Below are 22,027 nucleotides of genomic sequence, written 5' to 3' on the forward strand. Positions count from 1 at the left end.
GGTGGAACATTCAAAATATTTTTAAGAAAAAGATAAAGTTTAAACCACAGATATTTTTGTTGGGTATTTTGGAAGATTTGGATGCAAAAGAAATGGAGTTGATGTTGAATCTTATAACTGCTGCAAGATTATTAATTGCTCAATTTTGGAAAATGAAATGTTTACCTACTATAGAAGATTGGGTATTTAAAGTCTCAAACTTAGCAGAAATGGCCAAGATTTCCGCTTATGTGAAGGATTACTCACAAGAAAGATATATATTGGTTTGGAGAAGATGGATTGATTATATTGAGTTTAAATATGGAACAAAAAAATATCATTTGGTTTTTGAATGAATTTCTGAGTATTTTTGTTTAAAAGTTATAATGTTATTTAGTTTTATTTTTAATATTTAAAATTATGTTAATATTATGGTATTTAATAATTGTATATTTGTTTTAAAAGAGAGTTAAAGGAAGTTATACATTTGTTAGATTAATAGTTGATTAATGTTAGTTAGATTATGATTATTTTATTGTTAATCCTGTGATTGGCTCTGGGAAGTAAGGGAGGGGAGGGATGGAGGGTTGGGTTTGGGGGAGTGGGGGATTTACCGGTATATTGTAAAATTTTATAAAATTTTCAATTAAAAAAAAAAAGACTGGATTTACCCATTTTGTTTCTTATTTCAGTAAAAAGAAAAAAAAGAGAGCCTCAAACGCCTGCCAAATTTTGAAGTTTGCTATTCAGTTTCAAGATGCACGGCTTCAGTTGGCCAGTCTTGCTGCAGGCAATGTGGGGTTAGATTTGATTGGAGGGAAATTCCAGAATAAGACCATTGCTAGCTTACCAAACCAAAGAAGACAGATCTACTCCTGTTGTGCAATAGGGGAACTTAAGTTAGCAGAATCGTTTTCAAGCATGACTCCTGCTCTTGGAAATATGAAGGTCAAAATTTCTTTAGATAGGCCAGGAAGTTCGTTTTACTGGTTTTACAATGAAGGCAAGACGATTTCAGTTGACTTTAGGCATGTCCACAAATCTAGATAGTAAGCTGCTTTCTTGTCCTGTAGCTTTTTTTTGAATTGGGCTCTTTTCTCTCTTTTTATCTTTCCTCTTTTCTCTCCTTTTTCTTTCCTTTCCTTTCCTTTCCCTTTCCCTGTCCCTTTTCCTTTTCCTTCTTTATCTAAAGCAGGGCTTTTCAACCTTTTCACCCATTGTACCACTTTTAGGATATGGCAGCATCCGAGTACCACCAGTCACCTAGCAAGGTGTCAAAAACTTGATGACCAAAAAAAAAAAAAAGAGAGAGAGAAAAAGTGATAAAGTACAGGTAGTCCTCGACTTACAACAGTTCGCTTAGTGACTGTTTGAAGATACAATGGCACTGAAAAAAGTGCCCCCCAAGCCACCGCCGAGCAAGACACCTGCCTGCCCACCCGGTGGCGCTCTTCCTCCTGTCCGAGGTTTTCATTGTTGTGAGCATTTCTGTTGAGGATTGGCAGCGGGGGTGGGGTGGGGGGTGTTTGGTTTTTATTCCCCCCGTCTGCTGGGTGATTGCAGCAGGTTTTGGTCACTTCACATGACCCTGGGACACTGTGACCGTCATAAATATGAATCAGTTGCCAAGCATCTGAATGTAAATCACAAGACCCTGGAGATGCTGCAACATTCCAGCTGATCGGCACTTCTTCTGGGCTCAGCAGAAGCACCAGGATCAGCGCCGAGCTCCAGGTGGTGCTTGATGCTGATCCTGGCGCTTCCGCTGAGCCCTGACAGCCCCGAAGAAGCGCCAGGATCAGCTGGAAAGCGGCACTGATCCTGAAGCTTCTGCTGAGCCCTAACAGCCCTGCAGCTCCAGCCATCTCTCGCTCAGGCTTGTGCAGTGCTGCCACTGGTTCAGCTCATTCTTCTCCCCCGCTACCACTTTTCTAGGATGGTTGCGTACCACCTGCCAGGTACCAATGTACCACAGGTGGTACCCGTACCACTGGTTGAAAAGCCCGCATTTGAACACTACTTGTCATTCAGCAAAAATGTTGCAAAACCATAGTAAAAAATACAAATCCAATCAATCCGATGAGAACAATAAATCAGTGTATTCCCTTCATTCTCTTGAGAAAACCCAGTCTTCTTGGCTCTGTTTTTTATGTTATCCATATGCAGCAAAGAGCTTGATCTTTTGTCATTTTTTGCTTAGAATGATTGTGGACTCTTAATTCTCTTCTTATCATGAATTGTGGTATATAATGCTAATCTCTTTCAATTGCTCCTTCCAGGATTGTAACTATAACTGCGAAAGAAGCGTCTAATAACCTGAAAGGTAATCTCAGGGACAGACAGCAGTAATTGAGTAAGTTACTCAGTAACTGTTGAGATGGAACCTCAGAAGAAAACCGTGGATGAGGAATTGAAAGAGTTATTCCATGCATTTAAAGGTGAATAGCAACTTTAGGATTGCAATCTAAAACATTCTTTGGCTGTGCATACCCACCCAAAGTAACGTTTTACTTGTATAATCTTGCCCCTTTGAACAATTTAACGATGTAATGTGTCAAAGAATTGTTACCTCTCTAAATCTGAGTAGAGCTCTTGACTTGTTTTATCCAGTACCCTTTATCGTTATGTGGATAAACATTAATATCAGTCACAGAAACGGTAAACGTTGGAAGTAAACTCGGTACTTATACTTTAAATGTTTGCAAGATGGTGCATAATAATAACAACCATCGGAATTGACACAATCACCTTCGGTCAATTGCAAAAGGCAGCTTTCCTTGGAACAGGTTACCTCCTGCAACAATACCTTTAACCCCATCACACAATAACACCTGCCTATCCCAGGTCCTTGGGAGGGGCTTAACAGATTGATAAAAATGCCAAGCATCTAGTGGACTATGTGATTAACCACAATAATAATGGTCCTTGGAAAAGGACTCGAAAGGTGAACAACAATGCCAAATCCAGTCTAAACATCTGGTTGACTTTGTGACCAACCATAATTTATTAAAATGTGCATGCTGTTGAATCCCACCGACTGGGTGACTCACAACAATCCAGCCTGTTGTGTTCAATTCAATAGAACATAAGAAATAAAGATAAAAGATGGCAAGCATGATGACGTGCGGGGTCTCTCTCTTCTCATCAAAGGCCTGGTTGAAGAACAGGGTTCCCTGGCTCCTTTATATAACAGCAGAGTGAGGAAAGTCCAGAAGTGGGAAGGGGAAACCTTATTAAATTATATACAGGTAGTCCTTGACCTACGACCACAACTGAGCCCAAAATTTATGTTGCTAAGCGAGACAGTTTTTAAGTGAGTTTTGCCCCATTTTATGACTCTTCTTGCCACAATTGTTAAGGGAATCATCAAAGTTGCTAAGTTAGTAACCCAGTTGTTAAGTTGCTTGTCGGAAGGCCATAAAAAAGGATCACATGACCCCGGGACACTGTGACCGTCATAAGTACATACCAGTTGCCAAGTGTCTAAAATTTAGCTCACGTGACCACGGCGGATACTGCAATGGTCATAAGTGTGAAAAGCAGTGATAAGTTCCTTTTTTTCTGCGTCATTGTAACTTCAAACAGTCACTAAACCAACTGTTGTATGTCAAGGACTATCTGTAATTTTCTTCTACTGACACCTGCTTCCTATGCTAATATCTTACATGTTTTCATCATTTTAAATCTCTTTACTCACTCATAGTCATGTCTTCCAGATAAAGAAGCTTTGAATAAACCCTGGGACTTCCGAACGTGGGACATCGAACAGAAATATTTTTTCTTTGAGAAAAATCAACTGATAGCAGCCCCGCTGGATTTTAGATCATCAGGTATTAGGGAACAACATTAGTGCTTTAGTAATTCTGAAATTTAGTAATTCTCAATTTTTTCTTTATGCTATTGGGCAAAAGAGATCACAGCAGTAAATTCTGGCTGTCCCAAAGGTGTCTTTTTCCAATAGGCAATTGGACTTCCTTAGTTTTTTTTTTTCTTTGAAAGCATTTTTGCTTCTCACCCAAGAAGCTTCTTCGGTTCAGTTTCAAAGAAAAATAATAATAAGTCCAATTACCTTTTGGAAAAGCCCTTTTGGGACCACCATGACTGGGATAATTGGGAACATCTGTAGATATTCAATTCTGGAGTTGCATAACCAAGGACTGATGACTGGCTCTTGTTATGGAGAACCATGGAGCTGGTGATTCTTTCAGTTGCTTCTGCACCACATTCTTGTCTTGGAAGGAGATTTGCCCAGTTTTGTCATCTAGATATTTCTGCTTGTTCTTCTCCTGATATTTCCATATAAAGTTACATGTGGCTTTAGAAGTTGCTTGGGTGCATGCATTCCCCAATCAAGGAGAAAAAAAAAGGAAAATGGAAGTGTTGGATGCCTTGACACATAAAAAAGCCAAATAATTGTAAGTCAGCTTGAAATTCTGATAAGGGTTGCGAAGAATCCTGGTGGTGCAGTAGTTAAAATGTAGTTCTACAGGCAAATTCAGCCTACAGCCTGGAGTTTGATCCTGATGGGGCTCAAGGCTGACTCAGCCTTCCATCCTTCCGAGGTCGGTAAAATGAGGACCCAGAGTGTTGAGAGCAATATGCAGATAATGCTTCTATCTTGTACACTACCTAGAGAGAGCTGTAAAGTATTCTCTATAAGCCTAAATGCTAAAAAACCAAAGTCCAAAATAATATTACTGGCATATATTGCAAGAAACTCTGAGTCCAGAACTATAGAGAGCAATTAAAATACAGGCAAGTTATTCCAACCCTGGAGACTGGATGAGATTTTAAAATCTAATCCAAAGAGTCATGCTGGAAATCTCACGGTGCAAAAAACAACAACAACCCAACAACCTGTTGCTTGACTGTTTAGGGAAGTAGGAATTAGACCAAATGACTGGTGCATTGAAAAATGTTACTTTATCTCCCTGGTCACTATAATCTAAGACCCACATCTCTTTGGGGAGAGGAATTAGATAGTTCAGATGGATGATCCAAGGAGAAAGATCCCCAGTGCAGAAGGATCAATGCTTCTTCTGATCAATAAAGATCTTGTTATTTACATGCCGTTAGTACAGGTAGTCCTTGGCCGACAACAGTTCATTTAGTGACCGTTCAAATTTACAACGGCACTGAAAAAGGGACTTATAGCCATTTTTCATACACTGTTGCAGCAACCCCCATGATTACATGATTTATATTTGGATATTTGATAACTGACTCACATTTATGACGGTCGCAGTGTCCCAGGGTCACCTTTTGTGACCGTCTGACAAGCAAAGTCAATGGGGAAGCCAGATTCACTTAACAACCGTGTTACTAATTTAACAACTGCAGTGATTCAATTAACAAATGTGGCCAGAAAAGCCGTAAAATGGGGCAAAATTCACTTACTAAATTTCTCACTTAGCAACATAAAATTTTGGGCTCAGTTGTGGTCGTAAGTCAAGGACTACATGTAATATAGATGTAGTAATGGGTGCAAGCTGCAAGCTACCATATGATTTGAAAATTAATCAGTGTGGACATAGAATAACTCAGGACCTAATGAATACCTTAACTGATATTTGCTTTATGGTTTATTTCAATAGCTTTAAAAAAACGTTATTGACATCTTTCCACCAACAACTTCTCATTCAAAACTCTACTTCCAAATAAAGATGCTTTTCTCTGTTTTTGTTGACTTATCTATATTGTTATTGTTCTGCAGTACAGTTGATGGCTGTGGTCCCCAACAACAACTTAGAGATCAGAAAACGACCCATCTTTTTGGGACTCACTGATAAACGCCTGGTCTTGGCCGGTCAGTTGTCAGTTAATGATGAACCTCAACTAGTGATATTGGTGAGTTTCATATTTTAAGTCCTGAAGAAAGAGGGAAGTCACAAAGAAGAGGGGAGTCAATCTATTCTCCAAAGCACTTGAAGGTAGGACAAGAAGCAATGGATGGAAACTAACCAAGGAGACAAGCAACCTAGAACTAGGGAGAAATTTCCTGACAGCCAGAACAATTAATCAATGGAACGATTTGCCTCCAGAAATTGTGGATTCTCCAACACTGGAAATTTTTAAGAAGAGTTTGGACAACCATTTGTCTGAAATGGTATAGGGTTTCCTGCCTGAGCAGGGGGTTGGACTAGATGACCTTCAAGGTCCTTTCCATCTCTCTTATTCTTTTATTCTGAATTGCCTACTTATTCTATTATAATTAATGTATCGTATCTATACACTGCATTAAAAACTACTACAGTATATGGTGCACTCATAAACCCCTTTCTCTGGAAGAATAAGCCTGTTTCAATCAAATCAATGCCTCCCCCCCCACTTGTTTATTGGGATATATTTACCACAATAAAATGCAGTTGTAGCTTTAGCTGTCTGATGAAAAAATGGTTTATGGTGAAGATAATAGCAATAGCACTTATATTTATATACCGCTTCACAGTGCGTTACAGTCCTCTCTAAGCAGTTTACAGAGTCAGCCTCTTGCCCCCAGCAATCTGAATCCTCATTTTACCGACCTTGGAAGGATGAAAGGCTGAGTCAACCTTGAGCTGTTGAGAATTGAGCTACTGGCAGTCGGCAGAATTAGCCTGCAATACTGTATTCTAACCACCGCGCTACCATGGCTCTTATAATATCTTTTTAATGAAGTGTTTCTGATTTGTTCAGCTTCTGTTATTGCTAGTTTACCTTGGCAAGGTGATTAGCAATGAATTCCTTCTTAACATCAGAAAGAAATAATATGGAAACAGTACGATATAGCTTGTTGTTAACTGCTTTAGCTAATCCTACTTGGGAGGCTAAAATTGGAGAATAAGCTACAATGGGAAATTTTCAGAATAGAATTTTAACTGAATTGAAGTAAGAATGGTTCCTGTTTATACATTATATCACACAGCAAGGCAGAATTAGGCATCTGGAATGTGTTCTTTTAGGACTCAAATAGAAATGAATAACAATTACTAAAGTTTGATACCAAGTTCAAATATGTAAACTGTGCCCAGCAGTTGTAATACAAATGGAATTGTATTCATCGCCTTATTGATGAGATGGGTGGTATATTAAATTAAACAAACAGAGAAGTAGACTGACTATGGCAAAAGAAAACAAAGGTAGTACCAATAATCATAGGTGCCTTGGGTGCAATCCCAAAACATCTGGAGTGCCACTAGAACACCATCGGCATAGACAAATTCGCCAACAATCAATTGCACAAGACAGCTTTACTTGGAAAAGCTTACATCCTGCCATGATATCTTTGACACCAATAAAGAACAATATCTGCCTATCCCAGGTCCTTAGGAAAGACTTGATAGATGAACAAAAATGACAAGTCCAGTGTAAACATATGGCTGACTGTGTGATCGATCGTAATAATAACAACGATAGTGGGCAGGATATATATCACTTAAAATTTCCATGTTCTTTTTTTGCAATGCTTCTTTTAAACTGAAATATACAGTAGCTGTCTTTTGTTGGTTTGTTTCATCATGCTTTAAAAAAATTCTTTGCAGTTCAATATTTTTAACCATTAATGTATGGATTAAAACAGAAGTAGCTAATCCTGCAGCTCTCCTAACCAAGCCTTGTATTTTTTTTTTTTTTTTTAGGAAGACGACATCATGGATCTTTATAGAAGCACTAACGAATCAAAGAATTATTCTTTCTACGTGGTCACTAAATGCAGTAGAATGACTTGCTGCTTTGAATCTGTAGCTTTCCCTGGTTGGTTTTTATGTACCTCAGTTCAACCAAACATGCCTCTTGGTCTTTGTAAAGCAGGAGATCCTAAGATCATTTTGTTCCATTTCCTAAACGTTTCTTCCACTCCAAAGCTTTTGCAATGATAAAGTAAGTAATAGTAATGTTTTGATTAAAAATGGAATATCGAATTGCGAGTAAATTCTGAATTGCCTCTTAGTATTGTTTTATTTTTGGCCTCCAAGGACTATGGAAGACGTAACATGGCAATGCTGATGGAAGAGGTGGAGCCAAAGCTGATTCCTTGTCTGTAACACAACCTGGATGCATTTAGTTTTGATTCAGTAAGAACAGAAATGAAAATAAAAACCTGAAATAAAAACCAGTTTCGGCGTTTTGTTGTCAAGTTTCAACAATGTCACTAGGGGCGAGGACCTATCCTTAGATCTTCTCTTAGATTCAGGTAAAATACATGTAAGAAGCAGAAGGCTGCATATAGGCTGTTCTTCCCATACTTAATTGGCGTCTAGTAGGAAAGAAATATTTTGAGCAAAACGATAAGGTACAGAGTACCCTTGTCACGGAAAAGTGCCCGACTGATATTTTTCTTTCTTGGAGAAGAAGAAAATGGAGAAACCCTTCAATTTTATAAATTGTCTCTCTCTAAGCTAATTCTTTTCATACAATAAGCTTACAGCAAACTTGCTACCAACCAAGTGATATTACGACTAGAGATAGTTCCCGGGAAAGAGGGCTGATCCATTTTCTCTCTCAAACATTTTTGTCATGCACAGAGAGATATAAGGCAGACTTTGCTGTCTATATCAGAAACCACACAATTTGTGAAATCTGACCATTGCAAGACCCGTTCTTCCACAACTAGGAGTCTGCATACTTTAAATGCATGCATGGACACAAACACACAGTTGTTTTTGCTTGAAGTGCTTCTAAGGACAATTCTTCTCCAAAATGATAAGAGGAAATACACTTAAATATTCTTTAATGCTTTCAGATGAGGAAATTCTTGCAAAACAAATATTTTGCATTGTCTAATTCATTCTTTAAAGAAGAAAAAGCTTAACACCCAACTGTGGGATCATTTCCCATTTTCCACTCACCTATCGAAGGCACACCCACCAGTGTCACTGAGTGACTATAAATGGTGCAAAATCTCGGAGGTGGGCACAGAGAAAGATCCTTCAGCCAAAGAAAAATTGTTACACCAGGACAGGTACAAACTTCTTAATTATACTTTTGGACATTCTTTCCATGTCTATGTCCAGGGCTAAGTAATTCCATAGTGCTAACTTCTTTCCTGGCCAATTTTGCCATCTATTATTGTGATCATCTGAGGATCAGAATAGAATATGAATTTGTTGGGTTTTTTTGAGCTTTTAATAACTGGGTTCATGTGGCTTTTATGAGTTCCTTTTTTTAAAAAAAATAAAATCTGCACCCTGCTGCTTGATTTTAGTCAGTTTGATCTTGAGGTGCTAATAATTGAATTTACTATTAAACCTCTCTGTGTGTATGCCTCTCTCTCAGTTGGTGTCCTTTGCAGAGGAGACTAATCAATTTATGAAGTAGATTGTGACAAAACTCTAATAAATTTAGTTTATTTACGTATCAATACTATAAGATACAAAAATATATTAAAAAATAAAGATGGGGAGGGAAAAGGGAAAGGAAAAGTGAGGGGAAAGGGGGAAAAAGAGAGAAAAGGCATTGACATCTGATTCCCTTTGGTGCAGTAGAATAAGATAAGATAAGATAAGAGAAGAGAAGAGAAGAGAACAGAAGAGAAGGTAAGATAAGATAAGATAAGATAAGATAAGATAAGATAAGATAAGATAAGATAAGATAAGATAAGAGAAGAGAAGAGAAGAGAAGAGAAGAGAAGATAAGATAACCTTTATTGTCATTTTTATACTGTGGGCACAATGGCACACATCAAAAATGAAAATTAGTTGCACGCTCTCAAAGTGAAACACATATTCCAAAAGTTGAGACTACGGCAGAAGGACGATTACTCATTTTTCTGTTTGTTTGTGTTTTCTAGAGATATTTCCAACTTAATAATGTAAAGTATATTTATCATTAAATACTTACGGAATTTTGATCCATAAACCAAGAACTAAGAGAATGGATTTATGAAATCTATATGTCATCATAAGATTAAGGTAGTTGATGTAATGATGTTGGGCTCTAAGAATTAGCTTTTTACTTTTACATAATAATATAAACTAGCCATTTTTTATAACAACAAACTTATCTAATCAGTAAAACCCAAAATCAAAGTTTCATTTGATTTTGTGCTTCACTTTAAGCACAAAGTCCAGAAGCAGCTTCCAAGTAGAAACCAAAGTAATTGTGGTTTTTTTCTCTTTAATCCAAGCAGTCCGTTTAGCCATCTCTGCTAACTCCATCAATTTCTGCAGCGGTTCATCCATTGTGAGAATCGAAGTGTCCTTCCATTTTTGTGCATAAAGCAGTCTTGCTGCCGTCAATATATAGAGCATCAAAGTTCCACATTTTTTCCCCAAATCTTTTTCCATTAAACCCAAAAGAAAAATAGATTGTAACAAAACTCAAGACTATGTTTTACTGCCACTTTCATTAGAAAATAGATATATAAATCTTGAATGGGTGATGGCAGGATTTGGGGGAAGTGGATTAAGCCCTATTATACAATATAAATTCTTACAGTCTCCCAAATGATATGGAAATGAAATGGAAATTTGTACACATCTCCCAAATGGGAGGAGGAGGAGGAGGAAGAGGAGGAGGAGAAGGAGAAGACCTTGATTGTATCAAGACTTAAAGAGTTAAATATTTTCTCTCCCTCTGAACAAAATTGGAATGCAATCTCAGATGCTTTATCTTTTCAAGAATTGAGTAATGCATCTTTGCTCTACTTTTTTACAATTTGCTTTATTAGCTGGTTTCTGGTCTTCAGTTCCTTTTCAGAATAAGCCTATCTTGATATAAGATATTCTGCTTTCTCTTCAGATAATAAAAAAAACTGTGCATCTCTCTGTGCTGCTGAACTTTTACCTTCCTTTGAAGCAGGAAAACTTCTGGAACAACATTAAAAGCCTTTCAAGAGATTTAACATGGTTTAAAAATAAATAAATTCCAAAATTTCTTCCTGCCCTACCCTCCACCTGTAAAAAGTCCCAGCCTTTTGGTTGGAGAGTCCCACCCTACTTATCCATGGTGTGTGATGCTAACCCAAACATTCTGTATTGCTGCTTCAGCTAACAGTGGCTCTTGAATCCATCTTTAAAGTCTTCTTTATTTTAGAGCATAAGAGAGATAGATACTGATATAAGTAATTTCAGTGTGTGAGAAGTATGGATTATGACATCCGAATTCTTCCCCACCAAGCCCTCCTAACAAGTGAATCAAATAGGTTAATTAAACTAAAGAAAGTTCTTTGCCACCAAAAGCCAGCAAAAGTGGGGAAAATATACTTGTTATATTTTTCACAGTCAATAAAATAATAGATTTCATCAAGAAGGGAATTCTTACTCTAATCGTTATGAAGAAACATGAGATGAGATGGGGACGAATCTGTGGAGATTATAGAGTAATCTATAATAGATAATAGAAGATTTAGAAGTACTATAATATGAATGATAAGGATAGAAAAGATCTGAGTTTAAGAGATTCAAGAAGAATAGATTTGATGTGAAGGGGACCTAAGGCTTTCATGACACGTGGCAGCAGAGATTTCATGGGCGTGTGGGAAAATTATGATACACAAATGTCAAAGTTTATTTAGTGCCTGGAAGCACCAACATTTCTCTTTCTAGCAGAAGAAATCTCTTTCTATTTGGTGTCCCAAAAGTGCTTTTTTTTCAAGAGGCAATTGGACTTTCTTTTTCCTTGAAGATGTTTCAATTCTCATCCAAAAAGTTTCTTCAGTTTTTCAGAAGCTTCTTGGATGAGAAGTGAAACATCTTCAAAGAAAAACAAAGAAAGTCCAGTTGCCTCTTGAAAAAAACACCTTTAGGACAACAATGACCTGGATGACTGAGAATCCCCATAGATATTTCCATTTAGTGAGTGTTCAGAATGCACTGAATGGTATCTCCATTCTCTTCTCTCTGGAACCACACTTTATGAAGCCAACTAACAGAATAACAGAGTTGGAAGGGACCTTGGAGGTCTTCTTGTCCAACCCCCTGCTCAGGCAGGAAACCCTATACCATTTCAGACAAATGGTTGTCCAATCTCTTCTTAAAAACCTCCAGTGTTAGAGCATCCACAACTTCTGGAGGCAAGTCATTCCACTGATTGTTACAACTGTCAGGAAATTTCTGTTTAGTTCTAAATTGCTGCTCTCCTTGATTAGTTTCCATCCATTGCTTCTTGCCAACAGCTTCTCTTAGGACAGTAGTACAGTATCAAGTGTGGAAAAGCTCCTCAAGAACCCAAAGCAGCAACCAACCTGGAGAAACTGGGAAAAATAGTAGAAATGAAGAATCAGAAGAATGAAAGCCAGAAGAAGAGCTGGGATGGGGAAATGAAGGAATTATTCCAAAAGTTGAGACTATGGCAGGGTAACGATTACTCATTTTTCTGTTTGTTTATGTTTTCTAGAGATATTTCCAACTTAATAATGTAAAGTATATTTATCATTAAATACTTACGGAATTTTGATCCATAAACCAAGAACTAAGAGAATGGATTTATGAAATCTATATGTCACCATAAGATTAAGGTAGTTGATGTAATGATGTTGGGCTCTAAGGATTAAAGTGATCGCACACTTTTTCCCCCTGATAGTCTCAAAATTGAATATATCAGATGTAATTATAGGAAAGATGAAGCAGGGATTTTTCTTCTGTTTAATGATGTCTCATTCTCAGAGACTGCCTGAACAAGTCCCTGCAGTTATTTTAGCAAGGTTTTTCAGAAGTGGTTTGCCATTACCTTCTTTCTAGAGCTGAGACAGCGTAACTGGCTTAAGGTCACCGAGCTGGTTTTGACCCTAAGGCAGGACTGAAACTTACAGTCTCCCAGCTTGATATCTTAACTGATAGCACAAACTAAAGAAATCCCCAGTAAATCCAGTGGCAGATATGCACCTAGCTGAACTTGGCTGATCTGGAAATGTTAAGTAGATTAGACTTGCTTAGTATTTGGATGGGAACCACCAGGAAATAGCAGTACTGTTGGCTAGACTGGGAAATCCGAAGCCAGTTTGGTCTAGTGTGAAGGCACTAAGCCAGTGGTGGCGAACCTATGGCACGGGTGCCAGAGGCGGCACTCAGAGCCCTTTCTGTGGGCATGCGCGCCATTGCCCCAGTCCTAGGCCTTCAGCTGGGTTTTATAAAACCTTTTCGCTTTAGGCCTCCGCTGCCGTGTACAAAAAAAAAAGGTTCAATCAATCAGTCAATTTCAACTTCTTGCGGGGAAAAAAAAGATCTTGCAAAATTGGAATTGATTGATTGAACTTTTTAGTCCCACCCAGTCTGCCGTTACCACTGCAGCCACGCCCACCCAATGGGCCATACCCACCCGGCACCCGACGATGCATAAGTGGGTTTTGGGTTGCAGTTTGGGCACTCGGTCTCTAAAAGGTTCGCCATCACTGCACTAAGCTAAAAACTCTGAGATTAGGAGTTTTAGTCCCACCTTAGGCTGGTGACTTTGGGCCAATCATTCTCTCTCAGCCCAACTCACCTCACAGGGTTGTCGTTGTTGGGTAAACAGAAGGAGGAAGGAGTATTAGGAACCGTTTGCCCTCTTGAGTTGTTTATGAAAAAAATAAAATAAAATGGGATCAATCAATTAAAATCTCAGTAGTTGCAGATCGCTTCGATACTGTTGCCGAGAAAGCTACAAGAATATGCCTCTAAATTGCTAGGAATCAAGCTTGACTTAAGCAATTTTTTCTCCGTATGCACGAACGGGATTATTATTGTAAACAGTTACCTTTACTCTACAGGCAATGAGAGAAGTGACCTCCAACTGTGGCTCTTAGAAAAACCAGTTTTGCAAGCTGGGTCAAATTGATTGAAACCAAACAAGTTCAATAGCAGTGGAGCTCAGGGGCAGTTTGGCCTTGCCAGCTTCCCTATCTAGGGCAGGGCAGGAAATTGTGGGAAGCAAAAAGCTGAAGAAAGGAAGAGGATGAAAGTGTGTGTGTGTGTGTGTGTGTATGTGTGTGTGTGTGTGACATCCAGAGCAAATGGACCCCAAATAAAAGTCTTGAAGACAGCAAACGTGGGGACAGTTTCAACTTTCAAGATCAGATTTAGAATGAGAAATCGTTCAGGTGCCACATCAACACAGTGGTGGACAAAGACAGCTCTTTCATCCCCATTGTTCATCTAAACTATATAGTCTATACCAGGGGTCTGCAATCTTGAACAACTTTAACACTTGTGGACTTCAGCTCCCAGAATTCCTCAGCCAGCTGGCTGAGGAATTCTGGGAGCTGAAGTCCACAAGTCTTAAAGTTGTCAAGGTTGCAGACCCCTGATCTATACTATGCATTTTATTTATTTGCATCCTTCTTTATTGTTTTTACATATCCAACAACAGCAGCACTGTAAGATGAGTTGGGCTGAGCAAGAGTGACTGGCCCAAGGTCACCCATCCGGCTTTTATGCTTAAGGCAGGATTAGAACTCCTGGTGACTTGCCCAAAATTACCCATCTGACTTCTGTGCCTAAGGCAGGACTAGAATTGATGGCCTCCCACTTTCTAGTCTGGTGCCTTAATCACTATCTAATGTAATCAAGAAAATAAAAAACAAATATTGCATTTAATTACCCAATTAAGTTAATTACTACATACACGAGTTTTATTTTATTTATTTATTATTAATATTTCTACCCCGCCCTTCTCCCTGCGGACTCAGGGCGGCTTACAGCCTTTTAAAAACAAATACATAAATACAAAAATACTAAAGTTAAAATGTTAATTAAAATGAAATATTATTAGGCCATTATTATTTTTTTAAAAATTATTATAAAACCAAGTTCTGTATTATGTGATTTGGTATGGAATCTAGCATTCCTTTGGCTCTTGATCTTCTCTTGAAAGGAAGGTGGGCTCTTTAGACCAGAAATAAAAAGAGTTTCTGGAGGAGTTTTGAATCAACAAAATAAATCCATACATAATACACACATAAATATGACAATCAGATCAATTCCAAGCAGTCATTCCCCACTGCGCATTTTGACCATGTCAAGCAGTGATGCTCGGGGTCTATTCACTCTTTCCTTGCATCATTGAGCTGTAACCCTCGAATTAAATGGGCCAGCTGACAAATGATACATTTGCTAAATGCAATGTTGAAACAAACCAACTGACCACACTTTTTATTGCTTGCGTGGTTTGAAGCAAAATGAACGTCTATGTAAATATAAGTTTATTTTTTCCATGGCATATTCTCCAGATCTGAAAATGTCACCTCTGAAACACATTTACCGAACTGAGGAGCTTCTAAGATTACCTGAACCCCGCTTGTTCAGAATTTGGGATATTACCCAGAAATTCTTCTTTATTGTCAATAGCATGCTGATAGCAAGCCCTCTGGATTTCAATTCACCAGGTATCAAATCCTGATAGGATTTGTATTATCTTGTCCCGGTATGGTTGATGGAATATTGATGGGCTTTTTGTTAGTTCTCTGGATTTGATGGGAGGCAAGGCAAAATACCTATTGTGTTGGGGGGGGGAGAGGAGAAGGAGGAGGAGGAGGAGGAGGATTTAAGTTTGATCTCTTAGCAAGAGCTCGCAAGTTAGATAAGCCAATCTGGATTGTCCTGCTTCTGCTGCTCCTTTTTATTGATAATCAGAAGGCAAGGAATAAAGCCATGGCTTTAAAATTAAATTGTAGAAGGAACTTTTACTTGCCCTCTACTAAACATTATGCAGTTTAAATATTCTCTAATGGCTCGTTTATGTACTCTTTAATATTGATTTATCATGCACGCACACTGGTCTATTTCAACAAACTCTACCTACCCTTATTTGGAATTAAGACAAGGTCTCAAACATTCTCTCTCCCTCCCTCTCCCTCACTGAAAAAATATAATTTTCATATCTCTCTCCAGCACTCCGTATCTCTCTCCGTATCATGTCTGCTCTGCTTCGGAGAGTTTTGTCCCACTCTCTTCTCAGTAGTGTACCACTGTTCGGTGCAATTCAGAATCTTCAGCCAACAGTTCCTCCTTGCTAAAACTCTTCCAATGCTGTCTGGACCAGGGCTCTTCAAACTTGGCCCTTTTATGACTTGTGGACTTCAACTCCCAGAATTCTGGCTGAGGAATTCTGGGAGTTGAAGTCCACAAGTCATAAAAGGGCCAAGTTTGAAGACCGCTGGCTGAGGAATTCTGGGAGTTGAAGTCCACAAGTCATAAAAGGGCCAGGTTTGAAGACCGCTGGCTGAGGAATTCTGGGAGTTGAAGTCCACAAGTCATAAAAGGGCCAAGTTTGAAGACTCCTGGTCTAGAATGATACACCTTTGGTTGTCAGCCATTACACCTCCAATAAAGGAGAATATTTGGAGCTCAGGGTTGAAAGGAGGGATTCCTGGTACTCTCTGAGCTTGGCTGTTCTCCTGCAGACGTTTCATTACCCAAATTAGATAATAATAATCATAATAACATCATCAGTGCTCATTACACCTCTGCCTTGCCTTCTAAAAGCCTCACCTTAAGTCCCTTTTTAAAGACTACACCTGTGCCAGTTCAGCAGCATTCTTGTCCTTCTCCTATGAAGAAATCTTCCAGTGGAAATGAAAATAGCTCCTGGTTTCTGCTTCCCAGTTAACATCTGTCTGGGTTTCTGGGTGGCTGCATGACAGCATGGCAAACATTAGCCGTCCGAGGACACATTTTTAAATGGCGGCTAATGGAAGTGTCAAGGATTAGGATCTTTCATGTAGTTACTGCTGTATTATCCTATTACAGGTGGTCCTTAACTTATGACTTGAAATTTAGGTTGCTAAGTGAGGCATATGTTAAGTCAGGGGTCCTCAACCTTGGCAACTTTAAGACTTGTGGACTGGCTGAGGAATTCTGGGAGTTGAAGTCCACAAGTCTTAAAGTTGCCAAGGTTGAGGACCCCTGTGTTAAGTAAATTTGGCCCTATTTTACGACCTTTCTTGAAACTGTTGTTAAGCGAATCACTGCAGTTCAGTTAATAACATAGTTAGGTGAATCTTGCTACCCCCATTGAGTTTGCTTGTCAGGTCGCAAAAGGTGATCACATGACCCTGGGACACCGCAACCGTCAGAAATATGAGTCAGTTGCTAAGCATCCAAATTTCCCTCATGTGATTGGAGGATGCTGCATTGGTCATAAGTGTGAAAAACAGTCACAAGTCACTTTTTTCAGTGCAGTTGTAACTTTGAATGGTCATTAAATTAACTGTTGTAAGTTTCTCACACTTACGACCATTGCAGCATCACTGTGGTCATATGATCAAAATTCAGATGCTTGGAAACCAGGCACTTATTACCATCTTTGGTGGACATGCTCTAAAGCTAAAAGATTTTGGTTAAGAATACATACATGGTTAGAGAAAATGACAAAAAAACATAAAGAGTTTAAGCCAGAATTATTTTTGTTAGGCATAATTGTAGGAAATTATGAGAAAGAGTGTATATATTTAATTTTACATATATTAACTGCAGCAAGAATTGTATTTGCTCAATATTGGAAAAATGAAGATCTACCAGTGGAGGAAGTGTTAATTAAAATTTTTTTAAGAGTGTGCAGAAATGGATAGATGGATACTGAAAATGAAAGAGAAAAAAGACTCTGTTTATTTTAGAACATGGGAAACTTTTTATCATTGGCTAGAAAAAACGAGGTAGAGAGAAAGGAACTTAATATGTATTAGTAAACTAGATACTGAAATCCAGACAATATGTTGCTGACAATATATTAAACACTTGTGATTATAAAAAAACTAATATATGTAAAAATTCAGATGCTTGGCAACTGACTCATACTTATGATGGTTTCAGTGTCCTGGGGCCACGTGATCAAACTTTTGCGACTTTCTGACAAGCAAAGTCAATGGGGAAGCCAGATTCACTTAACCACTGTGTTACTAACTTAATAAGTGCAATGATTCACTTAACAACTATGGCACAGAGGGGTCATACAACGGGGGAACACTCACTTAACAAATGTCTCACTTAGCAACAGAAATCCTGGGGTCAATTGTGGTCGTCAGCTGAGGTCTAACTGTATTATTGTCCTACAATTAGCCTTATGTCAGTGGATTTTTCATCCAATTTTCTGGACTAGCAGAAGAGATGGTTTGATTTTAATCTGGCTTTTGTCCACCATTCTTCACCCACAGTGTGGATGGCCGTGCTCCCCAATAATGCCTTAGATCCAAGTCACCAACCCATATTTATTGGCCTCAGGGATGGATCACATACTCTGTCTTGCACATTGTCCAACGAAGGTCAACCCCAGCTACTCTTAGTGGTGAGTTGTAATCCTAACTCAGCATTTTCTCTTCTGTACAATGGCAGCATTTATGCAACACACATAACTTGCTTATTATATTAACTCATGTTTAGAGTTTTCCCAATGTAATGAGCCAAGTAGTTATCAAATGGGCTGGGCTCACTCGGCATGTTAAGCCCTCCCCCCCTCCACACACACAATAACAAAATCTAACCTTAAATCAACAAAATCTAAGTGAAGTGGCTAAGTGGAGAAGATTGGAAACCTGAGCGCTTCTTAGGAACATTGTTCTCCCCTTTCACAACACTGATTCCTACAGTCTGAAATTGGACAAACTTTTGCTTTTCTGAAGATTGCTAGGTAGGGAGAAAACTTTTGTTAGATTTTAATTTTTGAAAAATATGCTTATAGAATAGGTTCATTGAGCTTCGAAGGCTCCTGTGAAGTCTTAAATGTAGGTTTGGCTTTCTTTAAATTTGAAAGACCCAGAAGAAGCAGACACCATAAACTCTTGTTATACATTATGGCTGGTCTTCCGAGCAAAGCGGAGCTCTGGAAACGTCACAATGGGAGAGATCTGATTACGTGGTAACCACATTGTGTTCTTTATATTGTCCTTCCACGCTTTTGTTTCGCTTTGTTTTTAACAGAATCCACTTACAGCATTAAGCTGTCCAGCATTGAAACCCAAAACCTGGTTTAAGGGCTACTCTGTCGCTAATTACATGTTCCTTATTGTTGGAAAGTGCAATATGTTAAATTACCATTGTGGAGATATTTGTTATGAACAGTTCCTGAATCCATCTGCTTCTCATTTTGAGAGATTATAGTTATTAGTTCTCCCAAAGGTGCTTTTTTTTTCAAAAGGCAACTGGACGTTTTTGTTTTTTTTTAAGATGTTTCGCTTCTCATTTAATCTCCATCGGGGAAGAACTGATTTCTGAAAGGCCATTTACTGGCTAATTTACTTTGTTCTCACGGTCAAGAATCTGTGGTAATCTTGGGTGGCTACTCTCTAGTAGGAGTTTCAGATGATGCCTGCTCTGGTTCATTATTTTAGTTCCTTCCTCCTTGTGCCTGATTCTTTGTGACAAGATGGACTATGCACAGTGGTGGGATTCAGCCAGTTTGCACCAGTTCGGTAGAACTGGTAGCTAATTTTTTTGTTGCCCAGGCCCAGAATGGACTTCCGGAAGCTGCATCCACACAGAGAACCGGTTGTTCACGTATTTGAATCCCACCACTGGCCATGCACAATCTGAAGCCCTCATGGTCTCAAACCTCTTGCTGTGAGGCTGGATCCCTTGGCCACCCTTGTAATTACTCATAAACGTTAGTTTCTCACTGGAACGTGGTAGGAAATGAAAAAGAAAACACTACACTGAATTGGCCAGTTTTCCTTGGACTTTTGCTATCCCAAGAAGAATGAGGAGGATGTAGGACATGTTGAGAGGGAAAGGTCCTGCTTCCAGCCTTTTTTTCTTCGGACTTCAAACCCTGCAGTCAATTCCAACCAATCTATTGTTGAAATATTATTTCTGAGGGGTCCTTGATGTTCTCTGAGCTTGGTTGTTTTCTTGCAGATGTTTCATTACCCAAACTAGGTAACATCATGCACTAATACAACTAAAAAATACCTGTAGGGATCAAATAATATTTTTCAATAATCTTGGAGGTAATTATCTTCTTTTATATAAAGAAAATGCATGTATAGGCGTGTCTGTGTGTCTTTGTGTATATGTATAATGTAGGTATGTGTATGCATATGTGCATGCATGTATGTATATTACACGTACATACACTTACAATGCACTGCAGCAATAGAAGTTTAAACGGGAGCAGAGACCTACTTTGGGCACAGGATACCTTGTTTTATGGCATGAAGTTTTCCTTTTTGCCAGAAATATTAGGAACTTCACTCACTTCTTTTATCTGCCATTTTTTACTGCATTCCATTCAGATACTGCTAAGTTCACATCTTTTCCCTGTATCCATTTCCATTATCTCTCCGGTAAAGACTGTGCCAAATGATTTAATTGCATTGACTTCCAGCTATTCTGTCGGTAATGATGTTACCTTGTTGTTGTTGTTAGTTGCAAAGTTGTGTCCGACCCATCGCGACTCCATGGACAACGTTCCTCCAGGCCTTCCTGTCCTCAACCATCTTCTGGAATCCATTTAAGCTCACGCCTACTGCTTCAGTGACTCCATCCAGCCACCTCATTCTCTGTCGTCCCCTTCTTCTATTGCCCTCAATCTTTCCCAGCATTAGGCTCTTCTCCAGTGAGTCCTTCCTTCTCGTTAGGTGGCCAAAGTTTCAACTTCAGGATCTGGCCTTCTAAAGAGCAGTTGTTGTTGTTGTTGTTGTTGTTGTTGTTGTTACCTAGTTTGGGTAATGAAACATTTTTCAAGAAAGCAACCAAGCTCAGACAGCACCATGGACCCTTCATTTCAACTCTGAGCTACAAATATTCTCCTTTCTCCATATTGCTTCTAACACCTCCCCCCCCCCCCTGTTTTCTTAGGAGAGAAGCATTATGGAGCTGTACAATCAAAATCAGAAGTTTTTGGACTTCAGTTTCTACAGCAAGATGGATGGCAGCTTAGAAACATGCTCTTTTGAATCTGCCCAGTTCCCGGGTTGGTTCATAAGTACTTCTTTTGAACCCAACAAACCTATCAGTCTGGGTCAAAAAGGAGGCCCTGACATCACACTGTTTTATTTTGAAACAAATAAGAGGAAGGAAAAAGCGGAACTTGTCATCACTAGAATTGTTTAAGGCGAATGCCTCTTTCAGATTTTGTGGGAAATGTAAGTTTGTTAGGAAGTAAAAGTTTCACTTTTATACAACTGAGGATATTTTTAGCCGACTGAGCAAAACTGGAATTTTTCAGATCATAAAGGCACTTAAACAATGCCTGCTTTTTTGATTTATTATCATCATTACTCTTTGCTAAACAATAAAAATAGAACGATATCCTGGGCTTACGTTTATTATTTGTTAGAAAACCCCTTTTGAGTGCGCCCCAACATTAAACCTTTTTGGATGTGTATGTGTGTTTGTGTGTGTGTGTGTGTGTGTGTATGTGTATAAAAGGAAGAACAAAAGGAAGAAGAAAGGAAAGAAGGAAAGAGGGAGCTGTAGTATTAACATATACAGGTAGTCCTCGACTTACGACCACAATTAAGCCTAACATTTTTGTTGCTAAGCAAAACAGGCACAGCCACACTTCTCTGTGCATTAATGATTCACCTGTGGAGCATCAAATTCCTGGGTGTGCAGCTAACAAATAGGCTGACTTGGTCGCTCAACAGTGAGAAAATGGTGAAGCGGGCACAGCAGCGCCTGCATTTTCTGCATCGCATGAGGAAAGCACATCTTCCTTCCCCTGTCCTGACTACTTTCTACAGGGGGACGATGGAGAGCATCCTGTCATACAGCATCACAGTCTGGTTTGGAAGCATCACTGCTTCAGTCAGGAAGGTGGTGCAGAGAGTGGTGAGGATGGCTGAAAAGATCATTGGCAGTTCCATCCCTCCCATCCAGGACATAGCACAGAAGCGTTGCTTGAGCATGGTCCGCAAGATTATCTGGGACACTACACATCCTCTTCACGACCTGTTTTCCTTGTTACCTTCTGGGAGGAGGAGGCTTCGTGGTATCCGTAGCAGAACATCCAGATTCAGCCGGGGAACTTCCGGTGGCAGGCGATTTCGTCGGTCGCAGCTGTTTGCTGCCTCCCGCCTGTTTTGCGTAAAAGCCGGTTTGACAGCCAGCATCAGCTGTCAAACGGCTTGATACCTTTCCCCTGGGCATAAGGGGATAGGTGAGCTGCCCGGGGTAGGAGTTGAGTTCCCGAGTCGTCCTATATGGACGATGTAGGCGAGAAC

General features: G+C 39.2%; 2 protein-coding genes across 2 annotated transcripts in view; both read left to right on the forward strand.

Moving 5' to 3' along the window:
* Positions 1 to 9,044, forward strand: part of LOC107297459 (interleukin-36 receptor antagonist protein) — an 11,620-nt gene extending 2,576 nt beyond the window's left edge. Inside the window, exons 2-5 of the mRNA XM_015826822.1 lie at positions 2,259 to 2,417; positions 3,696 to 3,809; positions 5,693 to 5,826; positions 7,596 to 9,044. Coding sequence (XP_015682308.1) covers positions 2,357 to 2,417; positions 3,696 to 3,809; positions 5,693 to 5,826; positions 7,596 to 7,832 — 546 coding nt within the window. The 5' untranslated portion in view covers positions 2,259 to 2,356 and the 3' untranslated portion in view covers positions 7,833 to 9,044. The remainder of the gene's footprint in view (positions 1 to 2,258; positions 2,418 to 3,695; positions 3,810 to 5,692; positions 5,827 to 7,595) is intronic.
* Positions 9,045 to 9,472: 428 nt separating this feature from the next.
* Positions 9,473 to 21,101, forward strand: LOC107297458 (interleukin-1 family member 10). The gene is made up of 5 exons (XM_015826821.1): positions 9,473 to 9,491; positions 12,071 to 12,251; positions 15,101 to 15,256; positions 18,023 to 18,153; positions 20,661 to 21,101. Exons 2-5 carry the CDS (start codon positions 12,167 to 12,169, stop codon positions 20,913 to 20,915), a joined length of 627 nt encoding a protein of 208 aa, XP_015682307.1. The 5' UTR covers positions 9,473 to 9,491; positions 12,071 to 12,166; the 3' UTR covers positions 20,916 to 21,101.
* Positions 21,102 to 22,027: the final 926 nt, after the last annotated feature.

This window comes from Protobothrops mucrosquamatus, unplaced genomic scaffold, assembly GCF_001527695.2.
Source record: "Protobothrops mucrosquamatus isolate PMUCROS unplaced genomic scaffold, P.Mucros_1.0 scaffold3318, whole genome shotgun sequence".
Classification (NCBI taxonomy): domain Eukaryota; kingdom Metazoa; phylum Chordata; class Lepidosauria; order Squamata; family Viperidae; genus Protobothrops; species Protobothrops mucrosquamatus.